This window comes from Sinocyclocheilus rhinocerous, unplaced genomic scaffold, assembly GCF_001515625.1.
Source record: "Sinocyclocheilus rhinocerous isolate Xijiao unplaced genomic scaffold, SAMN03320098_v1.1 scaffold1294, whole genome shotgun sequence".
NCBI classification, from domain to species: Eukaryota; Metazoa; Chordata; class Actinopteri; order Cypriniformes; family Cyprinidae; genus Sinocyclocheilus; species Sinocyclocheilus rhinocerous.
In genome coordinates, this window is record NW_015656157.1 from 2,654,898 (window position 1) to 2,680,215 (window position 25,318).

A 25,318-nucleotide genomic window follows, 5' to 3' on the forward strand; every position below is an offset into this window, starting at 1 on the left:
AAGATCATTACATTGAAATTTTGGATCCGTGGCCAGGCAACTTCCCGGATCTCAATCCCATAGAGAACCTGTAGTCAGTCCTCAAAAGGAGAGTGGACAAGCAGAAGCCCACAAATTGTGATCAACTCCAAGAACTATTAAGGCAAGAATGGATCGCCATCAGTCAGGATTTGGCCCAGAAGCTAATATCCAGCATGCCAGAGCGAATTGCAGAGGTTATGAAGAACAAGGGTCAACACTGTAAATATTGACTCCTCATATATTTTTTGCCAATAAAAGCCTTTAAAACTTATGATATGCTTATCTTTGTTTTTCAGTATACCATAGAAACAACATGTGGAAAAATAATCTACAAATACTGAAGCAGCAAACTTTGCACACAAAATTTATGTCACTGCCAAATCTTGGCCATGACTGTACAACAATTGATAAAAACTTGTTTAAGCACCTTTTCTAAAATGATCATAGGGTTCTCAACATCAATCAGTCAAGTCTTGTTAAAATTAACAAAATACTATATTAGCATAATGTGGATTTAATGGGGTACAAATAAAAACCTGAGGGCTAAATGACTGTTTCTTCTTGTCCATCAGTTGCCCCTGGACACCATTTTGTATATGTTCTAATATGACATCATAAATTAGAATGCTGATATCTCTCAGAATGCAGTATAATTCAAATCCCTGTTACATAAAATACTTGGCAGCAAGGGTGAGGAATGTGATCCAAACTCAAGCCAAAGTATTCATGTGGTTGTTGTAAACTCCTTTGAGATTTAAAACAATGTCTGTTAATGACGTTTTGAAAGGCATGGGCTACAAATTCATAGCCGAGATTGGTGAAGGCAGTTTTTCCCAAGTCAAGCTCGCCACCTCGCAGAAGCACCACTGTAACGTGGCCATCAAAATTGTGGACCGCGTAAAGGCCCCAAAGGATTTTGTCCAGAAGTTTCTCCCAAGGGAACTGGTGATTTTGAGACGAGTGAATCACAACCACATTGTCCAAATGCACGAGTTAATTGAGGTGGCTGGTAAGCGACTGTGTATCGTGATGGAAGCTGCAGCAAAAGATCTCCTTCAGAAGATACATGAAGTGAACCGCATCCCAGAAGACCAAAGCAAAAACTTGTTCTCTCAGATGGTGAGTGCCATCAACTACCTCCACCAAATGGATATCGTCCATCGGGACCTCAAATGCGAAAACATTCTGCTGACAGCCGAAGAACAAGTTAAGGTCACAGACTTTGGTTTTGCCCACTGTGTTCAAGACCCTTCAGAGCTCAGTCATACCTTCTGTGGTTCTGCAGCCTACACTCCACCAGAAGTCATCATGGGAATGCCGTATGACCCTAAGAAGTATGACATATGGAGCCTCGGGGTGATTCTATATGTCATGGTGACTGGATTGATGCCATACGATGATACCAACTTGAGGCGACTTATCCGTCTTCAAAGGAAGTCTTTGGTTTATCCGGAGGGCGCTGGTGTTCAGGAACCATGCCGGGTCTTCATCCGTACTCTGCTCCAGTTCAGTCCTTCCAACACGTCCAACCATTCAACAGGTGGCAGAACATCCGTGGCTGCAGATGGGAAAGAGCTAAAAGCACACGAGCTAATAAAACAAAGTGTGCAAATACAAAGAAACACAGTGTACAAAATACATGCAGCTGGGAGTGTTTGCCTGTTTGGATAGACCTAATATTTGAATTCCAGTCACGACTGAGGAAAATGATCAGTCTTATTGTTTTGGGAGAACAGTCTGAGGCAGAATAGCAATAGATTAATGGAGAAACTATAAAATACACTACTCAAATAAGAAAGTAGGGGTTGACCGATCTTTGTATTGGCCCATGATGATACTGATATCTACAGTGCAAGGTGGCCGAAGAACAATGTAATACAATTTTATTTGTAACGATTAAGATGCATCCAAAATTAATGAAATTTGCAAAATTATTTAGCATTTTTATTTATTTCAATATTATTTCCTATACTGTTTATATACTTAAAGTGTAATGTATTTAATTATATTTTTTAAGAAAATTAAACGTAACATACTATATATATATATAACAATTCAAATGCTAAAAACACACAAAAAAACATTTATTTCCCCCCCTCAATAACTATTGTTTTTCTTGAACATAATCAGAATCTTGAATCTTCTGTTATCACAAAACAAATTGCGGTTCGTAAACATTTCGTGGTTCTGTTAATAAAATTACTAAGCTCACAATGCAGGGACTTAAAGTGGGGGGGAAAAAACAGATGCACTCATGTTGTTCTAAAACCATATATTTTTATTACATTTCTATAACATTAAAGACTACTTTTATGGTATTTTTTTTTTTTTTAGAACTTTGACTCATTGGTCACTATGATTTTGTGTGAATACAGCTGCAACAATATTAAAAATAAATTGAAAAATTGTGCCTTCTACTTAAAGATAACTGCAGTTAGGTTTGGAACATGAGAATACTGCAAGTTTTATTTTATTCCTTAATTTATTTCTATATCCCTCACATCCTTATTTTCATTCATGTCAAATTGAAACATGTTGTCCACCCCGACCAAAGGCAATTTCACACTCCATCACACACTCGAAAGTTGATTAAATTCATTCAATTAGATTCCAGTTTGAAAAATTCACACTTAAAATACACCCACCCAACAGACCAAACAGGTTAAAATTAGTTTTTATTATAATTATTAACTGATTTTTTTTTTGCAAGTTTTTGTTTTTTTTGTTTTTTTGCAATTCATAAAAGAGATGCTACACAATAAACGACGGCAGGTATATGGAATGGTGTTAGTTGTCAGCAGCAGGCAGTAGTCAGAACAGCAGTCAGAAACGGGGGCCTCTGTGTCCGAAACACTCCACAGGCATTCAAGATCACTGAACAGATCACCTCGAGAAAAGGAAAAACAAATCGACTGAAGCAGAACTGACTCGACATGTTCGTTGGACTGCGATGACTAAGGACCCGAGCTGTTGTATATAACATACATAACTGTTTAGCTAAAATACCGAGCTTACTGCTAGCAAATCAAATCAGATGAAACGAAAAATAAGAGATGGTAAAAAATAACATGACCACCACCTAACAGGTAGGACTCAATTTCATTTAGCTAAGATTGTGTGCTACATTCAATAAGCAGTAATTCTTTCAACCCAAACATTTCCTTTAAGGAAAGATTAAGCCGTGACTTAAGCGCCACGACTTCCAACAGGATCTAAAATGGTAGACAGGACATGAATGAACTGCGCATTAGACAAAAAAAAAAAAAAAACTGCATTTGAACATCCTAAATACAGTCCAATCTTAAATTCACAAGGCTTTGAAACTATTTGGGAAGGAGCTAACAGGATATCCTTCATCTAAAGTGACATTTATAAATAACACAACATCCAAGTATTACCTAGATGCTGTTAGAAGAAAGCCTAAGGGGGAGCACATCACAACGGTAACTGAAAGCGCAACATAATATATCAATTGTTCCTATTAAAAAAAAAAAAAAAAAAGAACAAGCTACCGTCAGGCTCATCTTATAAACAAATCGCTCAAACATGAAGGTCTAGAAATAGTCCTGTTGCGGCTGCTGCTTTTTGTTAGTTACATCCATCTCTGTAACCATCCCTGATGCACAATTCTTGGTTAAATGTCTTTTATAAGCTTACAAAGGAAAAAAGAAACAACCCAAAGTATTTAAAAATACACACTACACCAGCAGATGTATAACCACCTCAACAGTATAACAATTCCTTAAACTTGTAGCCTTTAAAAAAAGGCCATTTTGAAAAGGGTAGAATGAGTCCACAGTGAAGCTAAAAAACAAAAAAGCAATGTACTGACATCAAATACACAAACATACACTCCCCATATCTGTTCAAGAGACGCTGTGGATCGGAAAATCATAGCTGAAGCGGTCTCATAGCGTGTAGATGGTCCACAAAAAGGTCAATCCCTGGTGTCACGCAGGAACTCTGCGGTCTTGTGTCCTCCACTTCCTGTGGAAAAAGTGTCCATGAGCCTCTAAAAACATTAAACGGAGGCTCTAGTTTCACATAATGGAGCAATTACTCCATCTGGAGGGCAGAGAATTGGGAGTTGTGGGTGACGTGTATTGGTGGGATTCAGTAGATAGATACAAAGGCCTGTAGAAAAGGTCCTTGCGTCTTCTTGAACACTGATCCCGGTACAGTTCTCGTCTAGGACACTTGCTGGCCTATGGGGTCTTACCTTAGACTGTACAACGAAGGGTCTTGGAACAAAGGAGAGAGAAAATATAATAATTTTTTTTTTTTTATTATTGCTTAATGGCTGGTTGTCTGATACGGATAACCGACCAAATGTCCAAAAAAACAGGATTATAATTATGATTTATTCAGGGCACTATTTCCATGTGTTTGCCGCTTGGGAAATGGAGCGGGAAGGGATCATGTCCAAGAGGTACTCTCGCTGACGGTCCACCGGAGATGTCGTCCTGTGCACGGACAGACTGGGGTTGACATAAGCCATGGTGACACCTGTTGAGGGAGAATGTGAAGTGGTTAATGATTTTGAAAGGATGACTATGAAAATTTCTATAAGATTTGTCTGAACAAAGAACGTCTGAAGAGTTTTAATGACCTGCATTTCAAGCTAAATTAGCCATGCCTTTAAAAACAAGGTTGCATGGTAACAGGGTTGATAGCAATTACTATCCTTATGGCAATGGTCATGACACTACAAGGTGTTTTTTTTAATTAATGATGCTATTTTTTTTACACATACCCATTTAAATAATCAGTTGTTTACTATGACAAAATTGTGATAACAGGGATGAGAAATTTAAGATTTTCTGCTTCTGACATGCCTAATAATGCAAGATTAATTAACAGAAAATAAATATTTACTTATCCGTGAAAAGTAGACATTAATTAACAAATTTGGATAATCAATAGTTATAATGGCAACAGGGTGGACCATTTAGGATTGTCCACTTCTTACACATCTAATAATCAATGAAAGATGAAGTGATTAAAAGAAGAGTCTTGCCCATGAGGAGTTGAAAAGATGACGTCATAAGAGTTTTTGATTAATTCACACCGATTAATAGTATAGAATTTTAATTAGTGATAGTTATGATTGGTAACAGGGTTGTCAATTAGTGATAAAAAGAAAAGAGGCTTTAATTTGTTCATGAACAGTGGAAAGGATGATGTCATATGATGGTTTTTAATGAATTAAATAATACCAAATTTTAATAATCAACAATGAGGGTTGACAATTTAAGACTGACACTTTTTTAATGTATTGTATGATAGTGATGAGTATTAAAAAAAAAGAGAGTATTTGTATTTATTTAGTTGTAGTTGTATTTTATGTAGTTAGTTGTAGTTGTATTTAGTTTACTTGTCCATGACTGGAATGGTACATCATTTTAATAATTAATAGTTCTGTCATGATAACTCTCGGAGGGATTGGCATGGTAATGTACATGACAATGTTAATGTATTTTGTTTTGGTGGAATAGATCTGCTACGCTGCTGCTGCGGCAGAGCAAGTACCGAGATTTGCTACTGCCAATACATCCACAACATGCTGCTGTAAGCATGTAAGAAATATTGCTGCTGCAAATATAACATACATGAAATAACCCCCATATAGCATACATGAATCACCTCGTAGATAGCAACAGGGTTGGTAATTTAAGATTATCCAATTCTTACACACCTAATAATATATTAATATTATAAAAAGCTTTTTCTTGTACTTCTTCAAGAAGAGTTAAAAGGGTGATGTCATATGACCGTTTATGATGAATCAAATAGTATAGAACTTCAAATAATTAACAGTTGCGTTTTAACAGTAAACGGTTGAATTTTTTTCCCCCCATATTTTTCTGGAAAACTGGGAAACCCAAGCTGGAACAGGTTAGTCTCAACTAACTTTTAAAAATAAATTCTATTTTTGTTGATGTGTTTAGAAAAATGCGTTTCACACATTAACAGGAGCACTTTTGCCTCATTTTTGCAGGTTTGCCCCTTTGCAGTCAATCAGCTCAATATATACACTAAAAAAAAAAAAAAAGATGTGAAGATACAGGAAATGAGGAGACAGGAAGGGGCGGATTTCAAAAAAAATTTTTTTTAGTAGGCATCATCTACCTGCAGTGCCGCTGTTCTGTTTCCTCCAGGTATTGGTGGTTGGGTTGCTGCTGCTGGTGCCCTTTTCCCCTGCCCTCATGGCATGCTTACCTGGCCTGCTGACCAGCGAGGCGGCCGTGACGGCATTCTGGAGCTGGGAGGATGTGGAGAAGCTGTGGCTCACCCTGCGTGCGCCCGCACTCAGCGCCTGCTGTACGCTACGGGACAGCTGGCCTGGAGTCTGAGGAGAAAAACATGCTTAAGTCAGAAAACACCTTGTATGGGACACATACCAGCTAAGATAGGAGTGTTTATTACCTGCTTGATGGTGGTGGTGTGGTATCGACCGATCGATGTCCCCCTGTTGGTCTGCTGGGACAGCGACGTGCTCACCTGCTTGTACTGCGGCACCAGCACGTGATCGGATTTAATCACCGGCGAGGAAGAAGATGAGGTGGTGGTGGTCTTAGAGACGGGCGAGGCGGCCTGCTGCAGAATGCGCTGCTCGATCTCTTGCTCTTGCTGCAGGGCTTTGACGAAGGCTCCCTTCAGGCGGCTGGTGTGCTCAGCCTTCAGGGCCTTCTTCTGGTTGGAGCTCATGCACTGCTCACACAGGATGGAGCCACCGCTCTTCTCCTGCCTCCAGCAAGAGGTGAAGTCCGTCTGGCACTGGGAGCAAGTGAAGGGCTCCTTGGGTGCCGGGGTGGATGCAGACTCTGTCTGTGGCTGCTTACCTGGAAAGAAAGCAAGTGACGTTAGCATGGTATAGTGTTATATTTTGTAAATATGCACTATTAGGGTGTACCCACTTTTAGCCAGTGTATCTAGCAGGTTCTGGACCACCATTTCCAGCCCCACCAGGTAGATGAACTCATTATTAGCTGCTGAGGGCAAGAAATTGAGCTCCGGTGTTGGAGGTTTAGGTGGTGGAATCTCAAGGAGGGTTTTCTCCAGCTGTTTCCGTAACGCAAGCTTGGCGGCGGCCTGCCGGCTGGCAGGAGACTCGTTGGCGTTGACGGAGGCGCTGCTGCCCAGACCAGACTGAGAGCTCTTCAAACTGGTTGAGGAGGCCTGGACATGGGATAACACGATGCAAGTTCATAACAGCTTCTATATACCAGTTTATAAAAACAGTCAAATTTGATATGCAATATATCTTTCATATTACAAGCATAAAATATTTAATATTTTTTTATTTCATAAAACCCTTTGTTCATCGCTCACTTTGCAAACTTACTTGTAAACTTTTATATGCATACAATAGTCATTTTAATTACAATAAATATATTAAATATATAATGTATAACAAAAATTGTTATACACCTACATATAAAATACTACACCTATACAAAATAAATTAATGAAATAAAATACGAATAATTCAGCTACTATACCTAGTTAATAAGAATATTATAAAAATATTATAAATGTCTACATGCTTATAATATTATAGTTTGTTTTTTCAAATCAACAGTTATGATGGTAACAGGGTTGACAAATAGTGATAGAGACATTTACTTGTCCATGAAGAGTTGAAAGGATGATGCTATTTGATGGTTTTTGAGGAGTCAAATAATACTGAATTTTAATAATTGATACTAATGATGGTAACAGGGTTGACAATTTAAGATTGTCCGATTCACACTTACACACCTAATAATATAAGATAAAGTGATTAAAAAAGTTTATAATACTACAAATGGAATATTATAAAGTGCATAACTTATAAATATTAAGTAGTATTAATAATACTATTTTAATACTAAAATAGCAAAAATTTTATAAAAACTTGTTTATAGTAGTTAATAGTTTTTAATAATATAAATTTAATGTATAACAAGTTCTAAAAATGACAATAATGTATAAAACTAAATATTTTAATATGCATTTGTTTACTTATAACATTAAACAATAAGTCATAGTAGCTTTAATTGTATAAAAACATTATAAAAAAAACTTTTAATACACCTATATAATATAAAATAATTTTATATAAAAATACAATTTTCTAAATACTATAATATTATTTTTTAAACATTTAGCATTAAAAATACTTTTCCTGCATCTACTAATATTATTGTAATAAATATTGTATATATATCAAGTAAATGACCTGTGAGACCAGGACGTTTGCATTGGCTACACGGATCAGACCCTGCTGAATGATCCTCTGGCCCTGCACCTGTACGGTGGGTATGGAGGTGCGTGCGCCCAGCAGCAGAGGAGGAGGACCAGAACCCGAGTGTTGCTGCTGCCGTAGGGTCGCAATCTGCTGCGGGGTCACGGTGATGGGCTATAACGCACAAACGTCAGAGAAAAAGGATTCATTTCAAAATTAAAATGTTTTTAGGTGTAATCAAGCTGCAGCAGTACATACCTGTGAGCCTCTGACTAAGGGTGGCATGACTACGGTATTATGGGAGCCGTGCTTGGAGACCTGCGTTCCACCTCGAACCAGAGGAGGAGGAATGACTGTCCCTGAGTTTCGGTTGGAGACCTGAAAACAACATGTATTTAAGTCTTAATTGCCCTTCACAGTTCAACTTTTAAAAACTCATTGAGACCCTTGCAGGAACATGCAATAGACTGAACAGCACTGACCTTGAATATTATTATATGGGGTGTATTAGGGGTGATTCATCGATTAAATGTCTAACGATACGATGCATCGATGCCATACGGAAAATATCGATATCTGTAGTATAAATAGGCACCTTATTTTGACACTGTCCACATTTTCACCAATGCCCGTCTATGCATTACCGCCAACGCATGCATTCTCGTTCAAACTCACGTGTCGGGACGATAAGACTGCCTGAAGCGTCTTTTACGCTCGGGATAGTTGAGGGAATTGTCGAGCGCTTGTGAGAAGTTTTTAGCACGCAGTGACACACGCACACATCCAAAGCGCACGCATACAGACAGCCACATCGACAGCGCGCTAATACTTGAGCTCTCTTCCGCTTTTTTGTGCATGGATGAACAAATAAAGACCAAATTACATCAACATGTGTGCCTTGGCGAATATCCTAGTAAACACAGTCGGTTAGGCCTATGTCTTAACGTAAACAGTCATTATCTTATTATCTTCATAATTTTATCTCATAATAATAATAGTAGTAGTACCAGTACTACTATAACTACTACTACTACTAATAATAATTAAATTTTTTATTAGTTCATAACAACAAAGGCTATTACACAAAACTGGATTAAAAATGCAAAATATTCTTTCTGTCTATCTATCCATCCATCACAACAATAATAATAAAAATCATTATTTTATCATAATTTTTATATTTATTATTATTAGCATCATATTTTTATTATAATCGTAGTGCGTTTATTAACTCTATTAATGATATACTACTGGACACATGCTGATTTAAATGCACATGCACCATAGTGAGGTCATGTGCATTGTAGTGTACTACCGTTTGAAATGTTGTAGGTTAGTTTGACACATTTACACTGACCTGTAGGGGTCCTTTAGTGGATGAGATGCTGCCCCTGACGAGAGGTGGCGGAGCTGCCACAGAATTGGTTGACTGCAAAACAAAAGGGGCCAATACCAGGTCAGTTACCTCAAGCGTCTTTATTGTTGCATCTAACAACCCGACTGTTACGTTTTTTACCTTTTGCACAACATCTTTTTGGGTCTGACTCTGTCTGAGTTTCTTCAGCAGGACGAGTTTTGCCTCCTGTAGACGCAGTTCTTCCTGCAGCTGTTTGATGATGTGCTCACGTTCAGCCGGGCTGCTTTTCTGCACGTGACATGGACAAGAAAAGTCACGTTAGCAAGTGAATGGGACATTTGATGAATGTACAATACTTGACAAACTATCTTGTTATATCAAGTGCAAATGATCTGAAAATATAATGTCTTGAGAAGTCACATTACCATTAGCATTTCAGTATCAGTCTTCTTAAAACTGTAGCTGACCCCATTCATACAAGGACTAGAAGGCTCATTGTCCGACAGAACAATGACATCATCCGGCGTCGGAGGGCGTTCTTTCTTTATGTCACTGAGAGAGATAGATCGAAGAAAACATGAGAAAAGGCTGAAAACTTTGATTATGCGTCACACTTTAAGATACACTGTTTCTTTAAATGCTGGAATACTTTAAATTGCATATTACTCATATTACGTCTGCAGTATATAGTATGTCCAGCATGGGAATTTTTCTGTATGAGTGAAATACCCGGATGACAAACTAGGTAGGTAATTTACTAAAATACCAAAATGGGAAGTACATAAATCACACTGCACTGGGTACTTTAAATGGTAACACTCTCTTGACTTATTATTTGATCATATTACCAAGGGGTTTCACACAAAAACTGGATTAAAAATGCAAAATAAATAAATGAAATAAAAATAAATAAAATTGATATAATAATAATAATTTCTATATTAACTTCTGATTTTTTCATCACACTATCAAGTTTTTTTATATTATATTTTTATATTTTTTACATTATATTTCATATTATTTCTTATTTGTTTTTTTTATTATTTGTATTTTTGTATACTTTTTGGTTCATACTACCAAAGGTTTACACGTAACTGTTTCATTAATTTTATATAACAATGATAATAAATTGTTATTATTGTTATTATGATATATAATCATAATTGTTTTTATATTGTTTGTTTATTAACATCATCATCATAATTTTTTCTTTATTCATTATTTCTGATTTTATTTTTATTGAATTCTCCAAGACACCTACTGGACACAACATGCTGATTTAAACATAAGACAATGTATTGTACTACTGATTGAAATGTTTAGCGCTGTTTAACATTTACAATAGTATATACACTTATATAGCATACAAATATAAAAAAAGAAGCATGCCGTTTATACTGTATACTAGTGGCCCATTGCTCCTCACCTAATGCTGCATTTTCTGCACTGCCCACTAGAGGTCGTCCTAAGACCTCTGTTTGCATATTTTGTAATCAAACACTTAAAGGAGCTGCTCTTCAAGGAAGCGCCACAAGTAGTGTCAGAAGGTCTCAGAACATGAAAACACCACATTTTTACGGTCAGATTAGATGCATAAGCCACTCCAAATGCAAATCAGCCCTAACAAGAGACATGTGAGAGCGGCGTCACGTTGACGTCTCTAAAGGACAGTATTGCTGTACCCAGACTGGGTCTACTGCCCCCTCCTGAGGGACGGCTGAGGAGGAGGGGGATGGGATGGCTAGTGGCCAGGTTATTGTGTGTACTCCATCCTCAACTTTCACTGCAGACGGGTTGCTCGCATATCAACAAAGACACCCTCTTTCATGCTTCTACTCTGGCCGCTGGTGGGTCCGTGAGGGGAGTGTCAGAGAGGGCTACTAGGAAATCTGCTAGAGGACTTTAGCTGCTTATAGGCTAAGGGTCATGTACTAAATGCAATATTGCAATAACACTTGTCAATAGTGAAATTAGCTTCTTGGGAGCAACTGTAGCAGCTACATGACAATGCAAGTTGTGTTTGCCCCCTGACACAACAAAATGGTTGTTAATGTGTTGCTATGGTGTTTGAGTGGATGCCTACTGGCCTAATGGCGCTTTTCCACTGCATGGTACGGCACGGTACGGCTCACTTTTGGGGGGTACGGCAATAGAGGCGGAGCAACTATAACAACATGTGAATAATCCCGCCCACTCGAAAGCGGTACTGAACTGCAGTGGAAACGCAAACCGAGCCGTGCCGTACCGTACTAAGCCATGCCGAGCCGAGTCGTACCACGCAGTGCAAAAGTGCCACAAGTGAACCGTACCGTTACCAAAACGTGACGTGTAAACTCTGCTGATCACGGATTGGCCGGAGAGAATCGCTAAGCCGTGCCGAGCCGAGTCGTACCACGCAGTGCAAAAGTGCCACAAGTGAACCGTACCGTTACCAAAACGTGACGTGTAAACTCTGCTGATCACGGATTGGCCGGAGAGAATCGCCAATTTGAATGTGGAAAGTAAGACTGATAACCCTTTGCTAACTGCTTGTTTGTCAAACTAGTTCTTAATACCCAGTCTTAACATACAGGTGCATCTCAATAAATTAGAATGTCGTGGAAAAGTTCATTTCAGTAATTCAACTCAAATTGTGAAACTCGTGTATTAAATAAATTCAGTGCACACAGACTAAGTAGTTTAAGTCTTTGGTTCTTTTAATTGTGATGATTTTGGCTCACATTTAACAAATATGTTTATGCAACTGGCCCCTGGTCCCTAATTATTGCTGAAATTTCTACATACCGAATTTGTTTTTTTTAAATCACCCGCCAAGCTAAAACCATAATTCTCGAGAAGTAACATCACAAAAATTCACACACTCATATGTTTGCTTGCTGACACGATGCTAGGGTGCTCAAAACAAGGCCTTTTTGCATTGCAATGTGGTTGTTCTAGGTTGTTGTTAGGGCATTGCTAGGGTTTTCTGAGTCTAAAGAGTTTATTCCCATGTCTCCAAGTCATTCTGGTCCCTAGATATGATTGAAGTTCCTTTGTACCAAAGGAATGTACAATGTTTTCACCCACTAAGCTAAAAGCATAATTCTGATTGATTAATAGTACACACACACACAAAACTGCACATTTTGAAGTATCATTCATTCCCCAACAAGTATGGCAACAAGTATGGTACCCTTTCCTTCAATCAGCAGATGAGATGAGGAAGAAGGGTCAGGTTAGTGCTCTGAAAGCACAGCCCATTCAAGTAAATGGGAAGGAAGAAACAACACTTTTCCCTGGACAGCACTTGAGTTTCCTTAAAAGCAAACCGACCAATTAAACGCATCCGTCAAAACACAACATGCCCAAGTTTACAGGAATCACTACCAGCTAAATGCAGGTTCTTATGACATGCCCAACCAGAACTTCATCAGAATTGACTGTATATCATTTCCTGTGTATTAACCAGCATCAACAAGATCACATGATGCAAGAATTTCCCTCTGGTCACATGACTCACACCCTCCCTTTTCTTTAACAGTTCCTGCCAGTGTGGAAACCATGGCAACGGCCGGCTCAAACCAGTTTGTGACATAGGCCTCGTTTTGCAAAGTCAGGCAGGGTTCAGGTGCGACGGAAAATGCTTTGGACTTCTTTTTTTTTTTTTTTTTAAGCAGGGCAGAGTACTACCCGAGGGGAGATTGACATGCTGAGCAAGCACATATTTGAGTGTGGCCTTTGGGAAAAGTTGAGCGTACGATGGTCGTGTTTGTAGAGTGTGACATCTTTCAACTCAACTTTCTGCCCCTCCCCCATCCCGCATGGCATCAGGCCACCTCCTTTGTTCTTTATCATGAGCTCCACTCTGGTTCGTCACGACTTCTGTTTGTCTTGTACATTAATCATGCATTCACAAACAAATAGGAATCGCCTTCAGTTCTTTCATGCAATAAGTTTAACATTCAAACAAACATTTTGAGACCAAGTATCATGGTAAATAACCACCATCTGGAACATTTTTAGTATTTCAAGATCAATTTAAAAGAACCATCAAATTAAAAGAATCATTGACCTAGCAACCACTTAGTGACAACCCAGAACACCCAGAAACCTGACAATAAACAACTAAGTACAGCTCAGGCCTAAGCAACCCAACTGCAAATGCCATGGGAAGTTTTATTAAAAACATGTAAAACATCTAGTTTTGTGTTTTTTCTACTATTATTGAGGCAATAGTGAAGAATGGATAGAAATTGAAAAATAAACAAAGCAAAAAGGTCCATTTGTAATCATGATAATATCAACTAACACTTTACAGTACAGTTAATTTAACATTAAAGTTAATTTCTATGTATACTGTAATAGGGCTGGGTTTTGACACAAATTTCACAATTCGAATCGATTATCCTTCACAAGAATTTGATTAGATTCGATTCCAGTTTCGATTAGATTGGATTCAGCAGTGGTGGAAAGAGTACTGAAAAAATATACTCAAGTAAAAGTACCCATTACCTTCCAAAAAATGTAGTGTGAGTAGAGTAAAAGTACTTGTCCAAAAAACTACTTGAGTAAGAGTAAAAGAGTAGCCTATTTAAAAGTACTCACGAGTACTGAGTAGTGAGTACTGAGCTGTGGATTCTACCCCCTCATAATGAACGCTGTACACCGCAATTGATATATTTTAAAACGTTGTACATTCTGTAATTCACATTATAGTGTTTGTCATAAAGAATGAAGAATATCTATTATCCAGCAGTTTTAATTTTGACTGCCAACTCTTTAAAATACATCAAAACAGCACGGAAACAGTATTCAGTTGAAGAAAAGATGAAAGTTATTCTCAGTACAATCAGTTTTCTATGCACAATTTGATTTGACGAAAGTCACGAGACTTATTACTATCTATCCCAGTGTTTCCCAACCTTTTTTTAGTCGCGGCACCCTTTGGAAATTTTAACAAACTTGTGGCACCCTACAAAATTAATTTTGTCACAATATTTGAATTTCTAACTTCGATGTGATAATTTGAAAAGTATAGATATTCAGTACAACAGGGAAGAACTGCAGAATATAATGCTGTGGCACCCCGGTTAGAAACACTGCTCTATCCAATCACGTTGATGGATAAAAATAAAATTAAAATAAGCATGTAACGACCACAAACGGAGGAAAATAGTGGAGTAAAAGTACCGATACATCACTTAAAATGTACTCAAGTAAAAGTAAAAGTACACAATTTTTAAACTACTCAAAAAAGTACAATTACTGATAAAAACTACTTAATTACTGTAACGTGAGTATTTGTAATTTGTTACTTCACACCCCTGGGATTCAGTATCGATTATTTTGGATATATATCAGGTACAGGACATGGCAAATTTTCTCAAGGAAAAAAATAAATCTCTCAACTAGCCTAATGCTATAAAATATACTTAAGAGTCAATAATATGGAAGGTTGAAATTTGCAGATTTGTATACAAACTTAAAATATACTCAACGTTTTTGTAATATTAAAGTTATAATACTAACTTTAACTTTAAATTACATATGTATATCTCTACTACAAATCGCTTTTTGAAATATAAACTTTTAAATAGTGGTTGTCAAAAACTTGATGGATTTATTCAAACATTAATTAAATATTGGAGAACAGTAAAAATGATAATGAATGCGTTATGTGGTGCATATTTAGCAAAATTCTCCTCTCTTCATTTTTCTAGCTGACTAATGAGTTCATGGTCATTGAATTAGCTTTTATGTGGTAAATGTGACGTTACGTGACATCGTTTACAAGCTATTGTTGTCCTTCCGTGTTTGAAACACTGATTGAGCGATTACATGAGACAGGATACGGATTTCGGAAAGTTGTACTCTTTTTTTTTTTTTTAACATACCTTTGGATGTTCATTCATGTTTATTTCATGCTGTAACTGCTATTAAAGCGGAGGAGACGATCGGTTCATGTTGCCGCTTCTAACCAAGGCACTACAGCGATCTGTCACTCCATATTAAACAGCGCCAAAACGGCATTTAATATTTGAATACTGTAATAAAATTGACAGAATTTGAAATCTGAGACTTTGTTTCATATCAAAAGTAACAAATCACAAAGCTTATTGCAATTTATTGGATGGGAGGCACGCTACAATGTTCCGTTCATTATCTGACAGGCTAGACTAATCAATTCTTGAGATTTATGAATCGATATCGTTTCATAAAAATTAGAAATCAATATGAGAAATCAATATTTTTTTAACCAGCAGCAAATCAGCATATTAGAATGATTTATGTAGGATCATGTGACACTGAAGACTGGAGTAATGATGCTGAAAATTCAGCTTTGCAATCAAAGAAATTAATTATGTTTTAAAATATATCTAAATAGAAAACGGTTATTTTAAATTGTAATAATATTTCACCTTAGCACTGTTCTTACTGTATTTTTGATCAAATATATGCAGCCTTGGTGATTGTAAGATATATCTTTCACAAACATCTTACAAACTTCAAACTTTGGAATGGTAGTGTATGTTTATTATTAATCTAGATTAACAGATGGTGCCAAAGTTTTTAGTTCATGGCACTTAATGAATTAATGCTATTTAATTGAGCCTTACTGGAAAATGTTACCATATTAATATTTTTGAGGATGCTGATGTTGTTACTCATTTATACACTTTGTCCTTTATCTGTGCATCACTAAACTTCATTGAAAAATCAAGTCAGAAAGTTAGTATACATGCTTTGGTTCCTACAAGGTTTCTGATTTTATACATCATATTTTATTTTTCAGTGCTGTAAATCAAAATCAATGAATTTAAGTTAAACTCGTAAAAATCATACACATGGTAATTAAATGAGGCGTTAAGTTTTTAAAACCAGCAAAGCAATAGCATCAACACAGTAATCTCAGGCTCTTCTCTTTTGCATCTACTTGATACTTTGTTGACTTTGCTTTATATTCAGAGCAACTAGCACAAAGTCTCAGCGGAGCAGTGCGAGGTTAAGTGTCCTCAACACAAACATAAAAGCGAAACAGCAAGACCAAGATCACACTAATTCTCCAGTTCACAGGTCACTACTATCAAAGATCGACAATTGTGTTATTTCATTTAAAAGGAGGCTTGGGAATAGGGCTGCAACAAACGATTATTTTGATAATCGATTAATCTACCGATTATTATAACGATTAATCGACTAATCATCAATTATTTTGCTGATTAATCAGTAGACATTTATTGATTATTCAGCTTTTGCAATTAGTTAAAATATTGAGTTATACATATTCTAACAAATAAATTAAGGTAATCACTTCAACTTTTGAAAGTCACATGTAATTACAGTTATAAAATTAATTTATACAAATTACATTTTTTTCATTAATCAGTTTTTTTCCATTTAAAATTTTCTGGACTCCTTTTTAATGGTTAAATTAAATTGTATTAATCAAAAAGCATGTCTAATTAAATTATAATCTAATTAATTATCATGAAACTTAATTTAACATCAATTTATTAAAAGTTTAACACAAATTACATGTTTAGGGTCCAATGAAATGTTTTATTTTTTCCAACCTTATGTTTTATTGTTACCAAATTCTGTGTTTTAGCATGTCTAATTATTTGAAAGCATAAAAACAAGATTAATTTATTCTTACAATAGCTTTTTTCCCCTCAGAAATTCTGTGTTGTGTATTTACATTTTTTTAAGGCATAAAACATTAATTTAATTTATCTTTTAAATAATGAAAATACATTTTTGGAAAATAAAGGGGATTTTATATTACAATTAAAACATTGAAGAAATATTGTATGATTATTCCTTAAAAATAAGGTTTTAATAATTTTAGTAGTAGTGAAGAGGTAACTTTAAATTACTTCTGTTGTGATCTGGCGCTATAGAGAAAATAAAAGTCAATAAAATTAACTGCGCCCCCCAATATAATGGCAGGGGAAACACTGATAAAGTACTATATAAATAAACGTGACATGACTGGACTGAATACTGAACTGCAGAGCTTGTGCAACATCCACATCGCAGTAATCAGATGCGTTTTAAACTGCTGCTTTCTCACCGCTGTCAGTTTTTGATGTGAGACAATTTTTTATTGCCGACGTTGTCGATAATGTTGACTAATCGTTTCAGCCCTACTTGGGAATAAAAAAATATGCGTTTATGTTTGGCTTGTGACCTACCTCTTAGATGTGCTCATGTCCACGGGCTTGTCGCTGGTCTGCACCTCCACCTTGATGGTGGCCTTCACCTCCCCGGCCCGCAGGATGTTAGCCACCTTGTTGGCCTGCTCGCTCTTGGTTTTCAGTCCATCTACAGCTACCAGCTCTTCTCTCTCCAGATAGATCCTGATTAAGTTTGTTTTACGTGGCGTTCACATGGGATTTGAACTCCTGGATCATCTGATGCCAGTAATATCAAATTGACTGATCAGATATATTGATACGTCACCAATACAACATTATATAATATCAAGGACCCAGATTTTACTTTGGACATCAAGTGGCAACCCAAAACAACAACAAAATTATTTGTGGTAACAGAGAAAAAAAAAAAAATAATAATAATATTTCTTAAAACTGAATATTTGTATAAAATAATAAAAAATAAAATAATAAAAAAAACACAATGTTATTACTATTAAGAAAGAATAACATTTCTAAAAAACAATGATTTGTTGTGATGTATTTGTTTATTGTACCAAAGTAAAGAAAACTGGAAAAAAATTGAAAAAAGTAGAAAATAAAAATTGTAATATTTTATGACTATTAAAAACACTGAATTTGCAAATAATTTAAAAACACAGAATAACATTATAACTACTAATATGTTTGATGTTTGTTTACCAAAATAAAGAAAAATGTGTACAAAAAGTAGATTAAGTAAAATAATAAATTTAAAAAACAATATTAAACAACAAGACTTATCTTCATAGTTTGAGCGTTTAATTTCTAAGTGCCTCTTGGCTCCCAACAGCCAACAATTCAACGCAAACTCAAATCTTGTTGAGCCCATATTTAAAGTAGCCTAGCCTTACTTTCTTTCTCGTTGTGTAGTCCTCTTTGTAGTTTTTGAGGATGAGGGCAAACCATGCAATCTGTCCAAAGATGAATTTGCACCAATATACTGTAGAGTTTGTTCTGTTCGAACATGCGGTCTTGACGTCAACGAGATGACAAAAGATTCTCATCCCTTCTAAAACTCTCTAAACGATTACTTGCATTTGACATGGTTTTTCCCGTTAATCTTTTCAGAACAGATCTGTGCCCCTTTTTTGGGCCACGACGCACTGGTTGAGAAATACAGGTAGGCCTATATGTAGGGCTGTGCAAAAAATCGAATGCGATTTTCATGCGCATCTCTTCAGTAAAGCCGCTGATTAGTAGTCAATCTCCAGCACGTGCAATCAGATGGAGCAACATTTACTACACAGAGCCGTAGTTCACTGACAAGCTACACAAAATCGCGTTCAAAATCGGCAATGAATCGCATTCGATTTTTTGCACAGCCCTACCTATATGATGATTGCACCTGTACAAAACAGATATGTTTTAAAAGCCACAGATTGGCATTTCTTAAAAGACAGACCATAGAAGCAAAGCAAAGAGGATAGACAATCAAGAAGCCTGAATTGTGCCAGGCTGTGAAATTTAAAACATGCATGTAAACCCCAAGAGCCACTTACAGGAAGCAAATCCATCATTTGGATACATCAAGGCACATACGAGACGTGCCGACCTACCTGTCTTACATATGATATCAGCCATCTGATAGCAAGACAGCTGACTCAACACCCAGGCTTGCTCTCATCTGCCATGACATCACTGGGGCTCCACATGACCCTTCCCAAGATTCCATGGGACACAAAGCATTTCCCCTGAAAACCAGTTTGAACCGGTCAATGGACGCAGCCGAGAGACTGAAGCAGGTTTTTAACCCCTCGAGAGACTGACTGGCAGCGAATGCGGCCACACAGACGCAGGAGTTTTGCCAGTGGGGGGAAGGGCCACACGCATTCCAAAACACAAGTCTTTCAGAGATGAGGAGGAAGTGTCTGCCTCTTTGTTGCTCGCAAAATAATAATCGCCACAGTGGTCTCTGCAATAAAAGGTAGTCAATAAACCAAATGACTAGATAATAGAAGCAAATTTGATCATGCTGATCCAAACAAGCTTATGCAAATTGTTGGATTTGAGAACCTCAACTCTGAAAAGAAAGTTTCAGTGTCTTTTGATTCATGTGATTCACTGTCTGATCCACTTTCCCTTTTGTCTGTGATTGTCAGATAAGGATTTTTAGAGACTGCACTCAAAACTTATAGGCAATGAAATACTTTAGAGTAGAAACTAGGGATGCTCCGATCGATCGGCCGGAGATCGGTATCGGTCGATAATCACATTTTATGACTCGATCGGTACTCATTAACTTGGCCGATCTCACAAACCGATCGCAATTTGATGACGTCAACGCGTGACGACGTACATGATATTATTCTACCAAATAGTATAATAAAAGATCGATACTTGGCGTCCGAGTATCGATACAGTATTGCCGCGGAAAATATCGCGATACTATACTGTATCGATTTTTTCCCCCACCCCTAGTAATTAGTAGGAAAATAAAATATAATAAATATGTGTTCAACAGACGAAAGTCATACGGGTTTGGAACAAGTGGAGGGTGAGTAAATGACAGAATTTTCATTCTGGAAGTGAACTACTCCTTTAATGTATCAACTTTAAATACAACTATTTCACAGTCAATTGTTTGTTGGCCTTTAATGAATAGTTATTGAATAATCTGACAATTAAAAGGGTAATAAACCTGTAGTAAAACAACTATCACAAAAGTAAATTACATTTTACTCACAACACCATGGTGTTCTTGAGTGAAACTTACTCAAAATGACTGAAATAGCTTATCACACAGATACAACTGAAACAAAACGTTTTCATTGTATGAAAACGGCCGCCTTTAATTTCTGATGTACTGATATCACTGTTTAATTGGCAAATTGGTGTTCAGAAAATATTTATGACAACTGATAGTTTTATTCAGAACGGATGCATTAAATTGATCCAGTGACGTTAAAGATATTTAGGTTACAAAAGATTTTGGTTTCAAATAAATTCTGTTCTTTTGAACGTTCGGATCTTCAGAATCCTGATAAAAAGTATCATGGTTTTCATAAAAATATTAAGCAGAAAAACTGTTTTTAACATTGATGACAATAAGAAATGTTTCTTGAGCACCAAATCAGCATATTAGAATGATTTCTGAAGGAAAATGTGACACTGAAGACTGCTGATCAGGGCCGTAACCAGCATAGACACTGAGGGGGACAAGTCCCCCCTCCCAGTAATTAGAAATGGCCAAACTGTCCCCCCCAATATTTGAAATTCTTGCACTGATCTGCTGCACTCCATTACACAGCGCTATTGTTGTTAGGATGACAAAAATCTTTAAAAGTTATATTTTCAGCCTGGTCTGCCTCAGCTAACAGCGCTCAATGTCAAAATATTTAAGATGACCAAGCAAATCAAAGTAGGCGGGTTTTACTGTTCACAAAAGGGCACGAATTCCAGCGCAAAGCATCAGTTTAATGATGAAAGAGAGCGAGGTAAGATGAAAGTGCCAAATTATTTAAAGGGGTGTTACTATGCTTTTTCACTCTTTCAACTTGAGTTAGTCTGTAATGTTGCTGTTTGAGCATAAAAAAGATCTGCAAAGTTACAAAGCTCAAAGTCCAATTCAAAAGGAGATATTTTATTTAACAGAAATCACTTTTCAAAAACTACAACGAACAACTCGTTTGGACTACGACGCATATTTTCGTCTTATAACATCGTCTTATATTCAGGTCAATACGGTAACTGCTTTTGGTACGAAGAACAGTCATATACTGAATCAAATAGTTGGGGGGGAAAAAACACAATGGAAGTCAATGGCTTAGCGTTTGAATCAAATCCCTGTCATCTGAATGACTCACACTCCTTTCAATCACATCTGTTATCTAAATCTAAATAGTTGGCTTAACCATTCTAACGTTTACATCAGTTTTTTTGTTTAGTTTTTTTTGGTGGGGTCACAGATATAATTGTCAATGTAAATGAACACTGACTGACCAGGGCTTAGAAAGTAGGTCACCAAACCTGACCATGTATACTGACAGTTAGAAATGCAGTCAGCCATTACACAATCACATGTCCAACAGCCAGAAAATCATTAGCTTGAAGGAGTCTTTGCTGTACTTAAATGTCAATGAACAATGTAACAGTAAACATATGACAGTAAACAGTCTTTTAAATGTATACTCTGTTTCACAAATCATCTTCAGCTAAGAAACGTTACATCACCACTTAATGCCATACTGAGAATAGGACTGCCATGTTTTCACACCGAGTGACCAGTTTAGTCACACACAAGCTACTTGTTCTGGTTAGGAAATGGATGCTTGTCGCTAAAGCTGCGGACACGTGGCATGCAAAGCCTCATGGGAAGCATATGGCATCAGATCTGTGCACCACTCATGCCTCAACAACAGGTTTTGATATCATGAATCCAAACCCTTTTTAAAAGAATCAAAGGTTGCTAACCAACTAATTTTCGCACTTTCATATCAATTTCGAAGCTTCAAATGGTCCAGTGTGATGCAAAACAAGATGACTAATATTTTAATAACAACAAGCATATTGCAAAGGATTATTTAAACATCAGAGTTTGGGTTGTGCTAATCAGATTGAGATTGTGATGTCATTTAAACCACATGCCATATAAAGGTCACGCATTTGTTTGTTTACTAACGATTCAAATAGTCAAATCTCGGTGACGTCTGCATGCGATAAAGTGCTAACAGCATGATGACGGTGTATTGGATTGTCTCAGCTGTGTGAAAAACATGTCTGCTCATGCCACGCCGTGGAGAGCTGGGAGTGCAGTGACTATCCTCACGGGGCTTGCTGAAGAAGCGTCGTCTGATGTAATGACCGCCCTTAGGGCGCAGACCGAGCAAGACAATAGGAGGCATCGCTAGCGCTATACAACAACACAGCATGGTGGCAATACAACCCAAACTGGATCGGTACGTTCAGCTGCTCAACAATAAGAACGACCTGCTGGCCCGGGACAGACGGAATGGTCACTTGAACGATTGCAAACTTGAACATTTAATTTTCAAGTTCTGCTTGTAGACTTTTTAAACTTGTCCGGTAGGTAAAATTATTTAGCAGATCGACAAATGAGATTTAGTTGAAATGGCAAGAATGAATTGTAATAGCATCAATAAGAATGAGCAGTTTTAACCAAACAGTAATGTTTTGCCAATGTATGCCGTTAATTTTCAGAAAAACGGTTTATAAATTAATGGCTTGAAGTTTCCAAGCCATAATTTTGAGCTATTATTGGAAATTTTCTTTGTACAGGAATATATAATGTGAAAATGAATAATAAAATAAAAAATCTACATTTAAAATGGGATTGTTTTTTGCTTTCACAAATGTAAATATAATGTATATAATATAATATAACAAGTATTAAAAATAAAAATTAATGTTAAAATAATAAATGTAAAAAATGAAACAAACAAAATATATTTTTATTTAAATTCAATTTTAGTGTTGGGGGGCCAGTGAAAATGTTGCCAAAACAAGTTGCTGAACAACTGAGCAAGAAAAAACCTTATTGAATCCTTTAAAGTGTTTATGGCTTTGCAAATAAAATAAATAAATAAATAAAATATATTTGTTGTCAACCCTTAACATTATCTGAAGACAATGCAACTGGTGCTTTTCCTTGTCAAAATCCCTGCCACAATTCTAGAGTGGCTGCAACGTACTGCAAAGTGGTTACTAGGTGGTTACTTACAGGCCCAAGTAAAAAAAGAACCCACGTATCTATGATTTTCTGCTGGATGAGTTTAACACTTTGTGGTAAGGGTTTTGAAAAATCCTTAAAGGGGTCATATGATGCAATTTCATTTTTTCCTTTCTCTTTGGAGTGTTACAAGCTCTTGGTGCATAAAGAAGATCTGTAAAGTTGCAAAGACTAAAGTCTCAAATCCAAAGAGATATTCTTTATAAAAGTTAAGAGTCAGCCACACCCCCCTAAAACGGCTCGTTCGAACACGCCCCCACATATCTACCTAACTGTGTGGGAAGATTTGCATAACGCCACACAAATGTTCACGCAAAGAAAGAAGGAGTAACTTTTATTCTCGCTGTAGTATTGTTGCCGCCGCCATGTCAGGACGATATCCGCTTCGTTATGCCTAGAGCTGATCTGTGCTGGTCGCTGAGGGAATACATCAACTTAGTGCTGTGGATTGCCGGCACATTTTATGGAGGACTGTTTACTGATCCTGGGAGAGTTACGTTAGACTAAAATGCCGGCAGTTCTGACTCACGTAAGTACGTTTTCATTTAAAGGATTTGCCACTGATGATTCAAACGCGAGTTTTGGGCAGTGTGGATTAATGTTAGCACTTGTTGTTTGTCATTTCTCTGATCACAAATGCAGACAGGGTTTTATGTTTACGCGGCGCAATGCAACGCAATGCGTAAAACGACAGTATAAGTCATTATAATCAGTAATTATGTCCCCATTGGATGCAACAAATGCCTCGTTTGTGATGGGTTTTAATGTTTATGTCTCGTCGCTCCGGCCGGACACGGCATCAACACAGTATGGTGAGGGGCGTAACATTTCCGTCTCACGCTTGAGGTATTCGGCCAATCACAACGCATTGGATAGCTGGCCAATCACAGTACACCTCGCTTTTTCAGACCGATGAGCTTTGTAAAAATCGACGCGTTTCAGAAGGCGGGGCATACAGGAGAAACAATAATGTACAGTATGTGGAAAATAATGTGTTTTTTTAACTTTAAACTGCATAAACACATTTCATTACACCAAATACACAAAATAATGTTCTTTTTAGCAGCATCATATGACCCCTTTAACTCCAAGTATGAGTAATATCAATAGCTCAAGTTAGCAAAAAACAATTATTATTTGGCACAAGTCACCTTAAACAGAGATGAGAATCAAGACAGGTCAAACTACACTGGATTATTGTCTAAGTGTTTCCTGAGAAGGACAGTAGAGTTGTTTTACTGAACTTGTCCAGTTCAGAAGGACTTCCTGATGGCCTCACCAACACATTTCTGAAAACAACCAGATGATAAGCACTGAAAAACAAAGTTCCAGGTAAGTTTGCAGAGTCTAACGTGCTACAGATGTTCCTCTGGATCTCTCACAACTAGCACGTCTTGTCATCCAACAATGACGAAGTGGCTGCCAAGAGGGTTGAGTCAAAGGTGCCCCTGCCGGCTCCAGTCCTGCATATCAAGGGTTAAGCCCTGCCATTTTAACACCACAGACAGATCAGGCCACAAGGGTGTTACCTAACAAAATGGACGTCGTTAACCCTGTATCTGCCAGAAGATCCACCTGGTGTGGCCCCTAGCAACAGGACGACACAGAAAGTACAGCCGATTGCTTTTCACATGGGCACAAAGAATAACTTGTGCTGTAAGAACAGTCGCGATCAGCCACCCCCTCTCCACACACACACACACAAACACACAAGCATGCACGCGCATCTACCCATCCCCCACTGTGATCTCAAACAGACTAGAGTGCAAATGTACACTGACGCACACACTTATACTACACTGGCCTTCAGATCAGTTAATATAGTGAAATAGGTAGATAGGAATAACCAG

At 37.1% G+C, this 25,318-nt stretch overlaps 2 protein-coding genes across 2 annotated transcripts; one reads left to right on the plus strand and one right to left on the minus strand.

Annotated features, from left to right (window-relative positions):
• The first annotated feature begins 783 nt into the window (after nucleotides 1-783).
• Nucleotides 784-1,600, plus strand: LOC107719648 (testis-specific serine/threonine-protein kinase 6-like). The gene is given in 2 exon segments (XM_016527134.1): nucleotides 784-1,539; nucleotides 1,541-1,600. Coding segments are annotated over 2 exon segments (816 nt in total).
• A 1,145-nt stretch (nucleotides 1,601-2,745) lies between these two features.
• On the minus strand, nucleotides 2,746-17,961 carry LOC107719613 (transcriptional repressor p66-alpha-like; the record flags this gene model as incomplete). The annotated part of the gene is made up of 10 exons (XM_016527093.1): nucleotides 2,746-4,527; nucleotides 6,151-6,370; nucleotides 6,448-6,863; nucleotides 6,939-7,200; nucleotides 8,243-8,422; nucleotides 8,507-8,626; nucleotides 9,606-9,677; nucleotides 9,765-9,893; nucleotides 10,031-10,157; nucleotides 17,780-17,961. Coding segments are annotated over 10 exons (1,842 nt in total), but the record flags the coding sequence as incomplete, so codon positions are not given.
• Nucleotides 17,962-25,318: the final 7,357 nt, after the last annotated feature.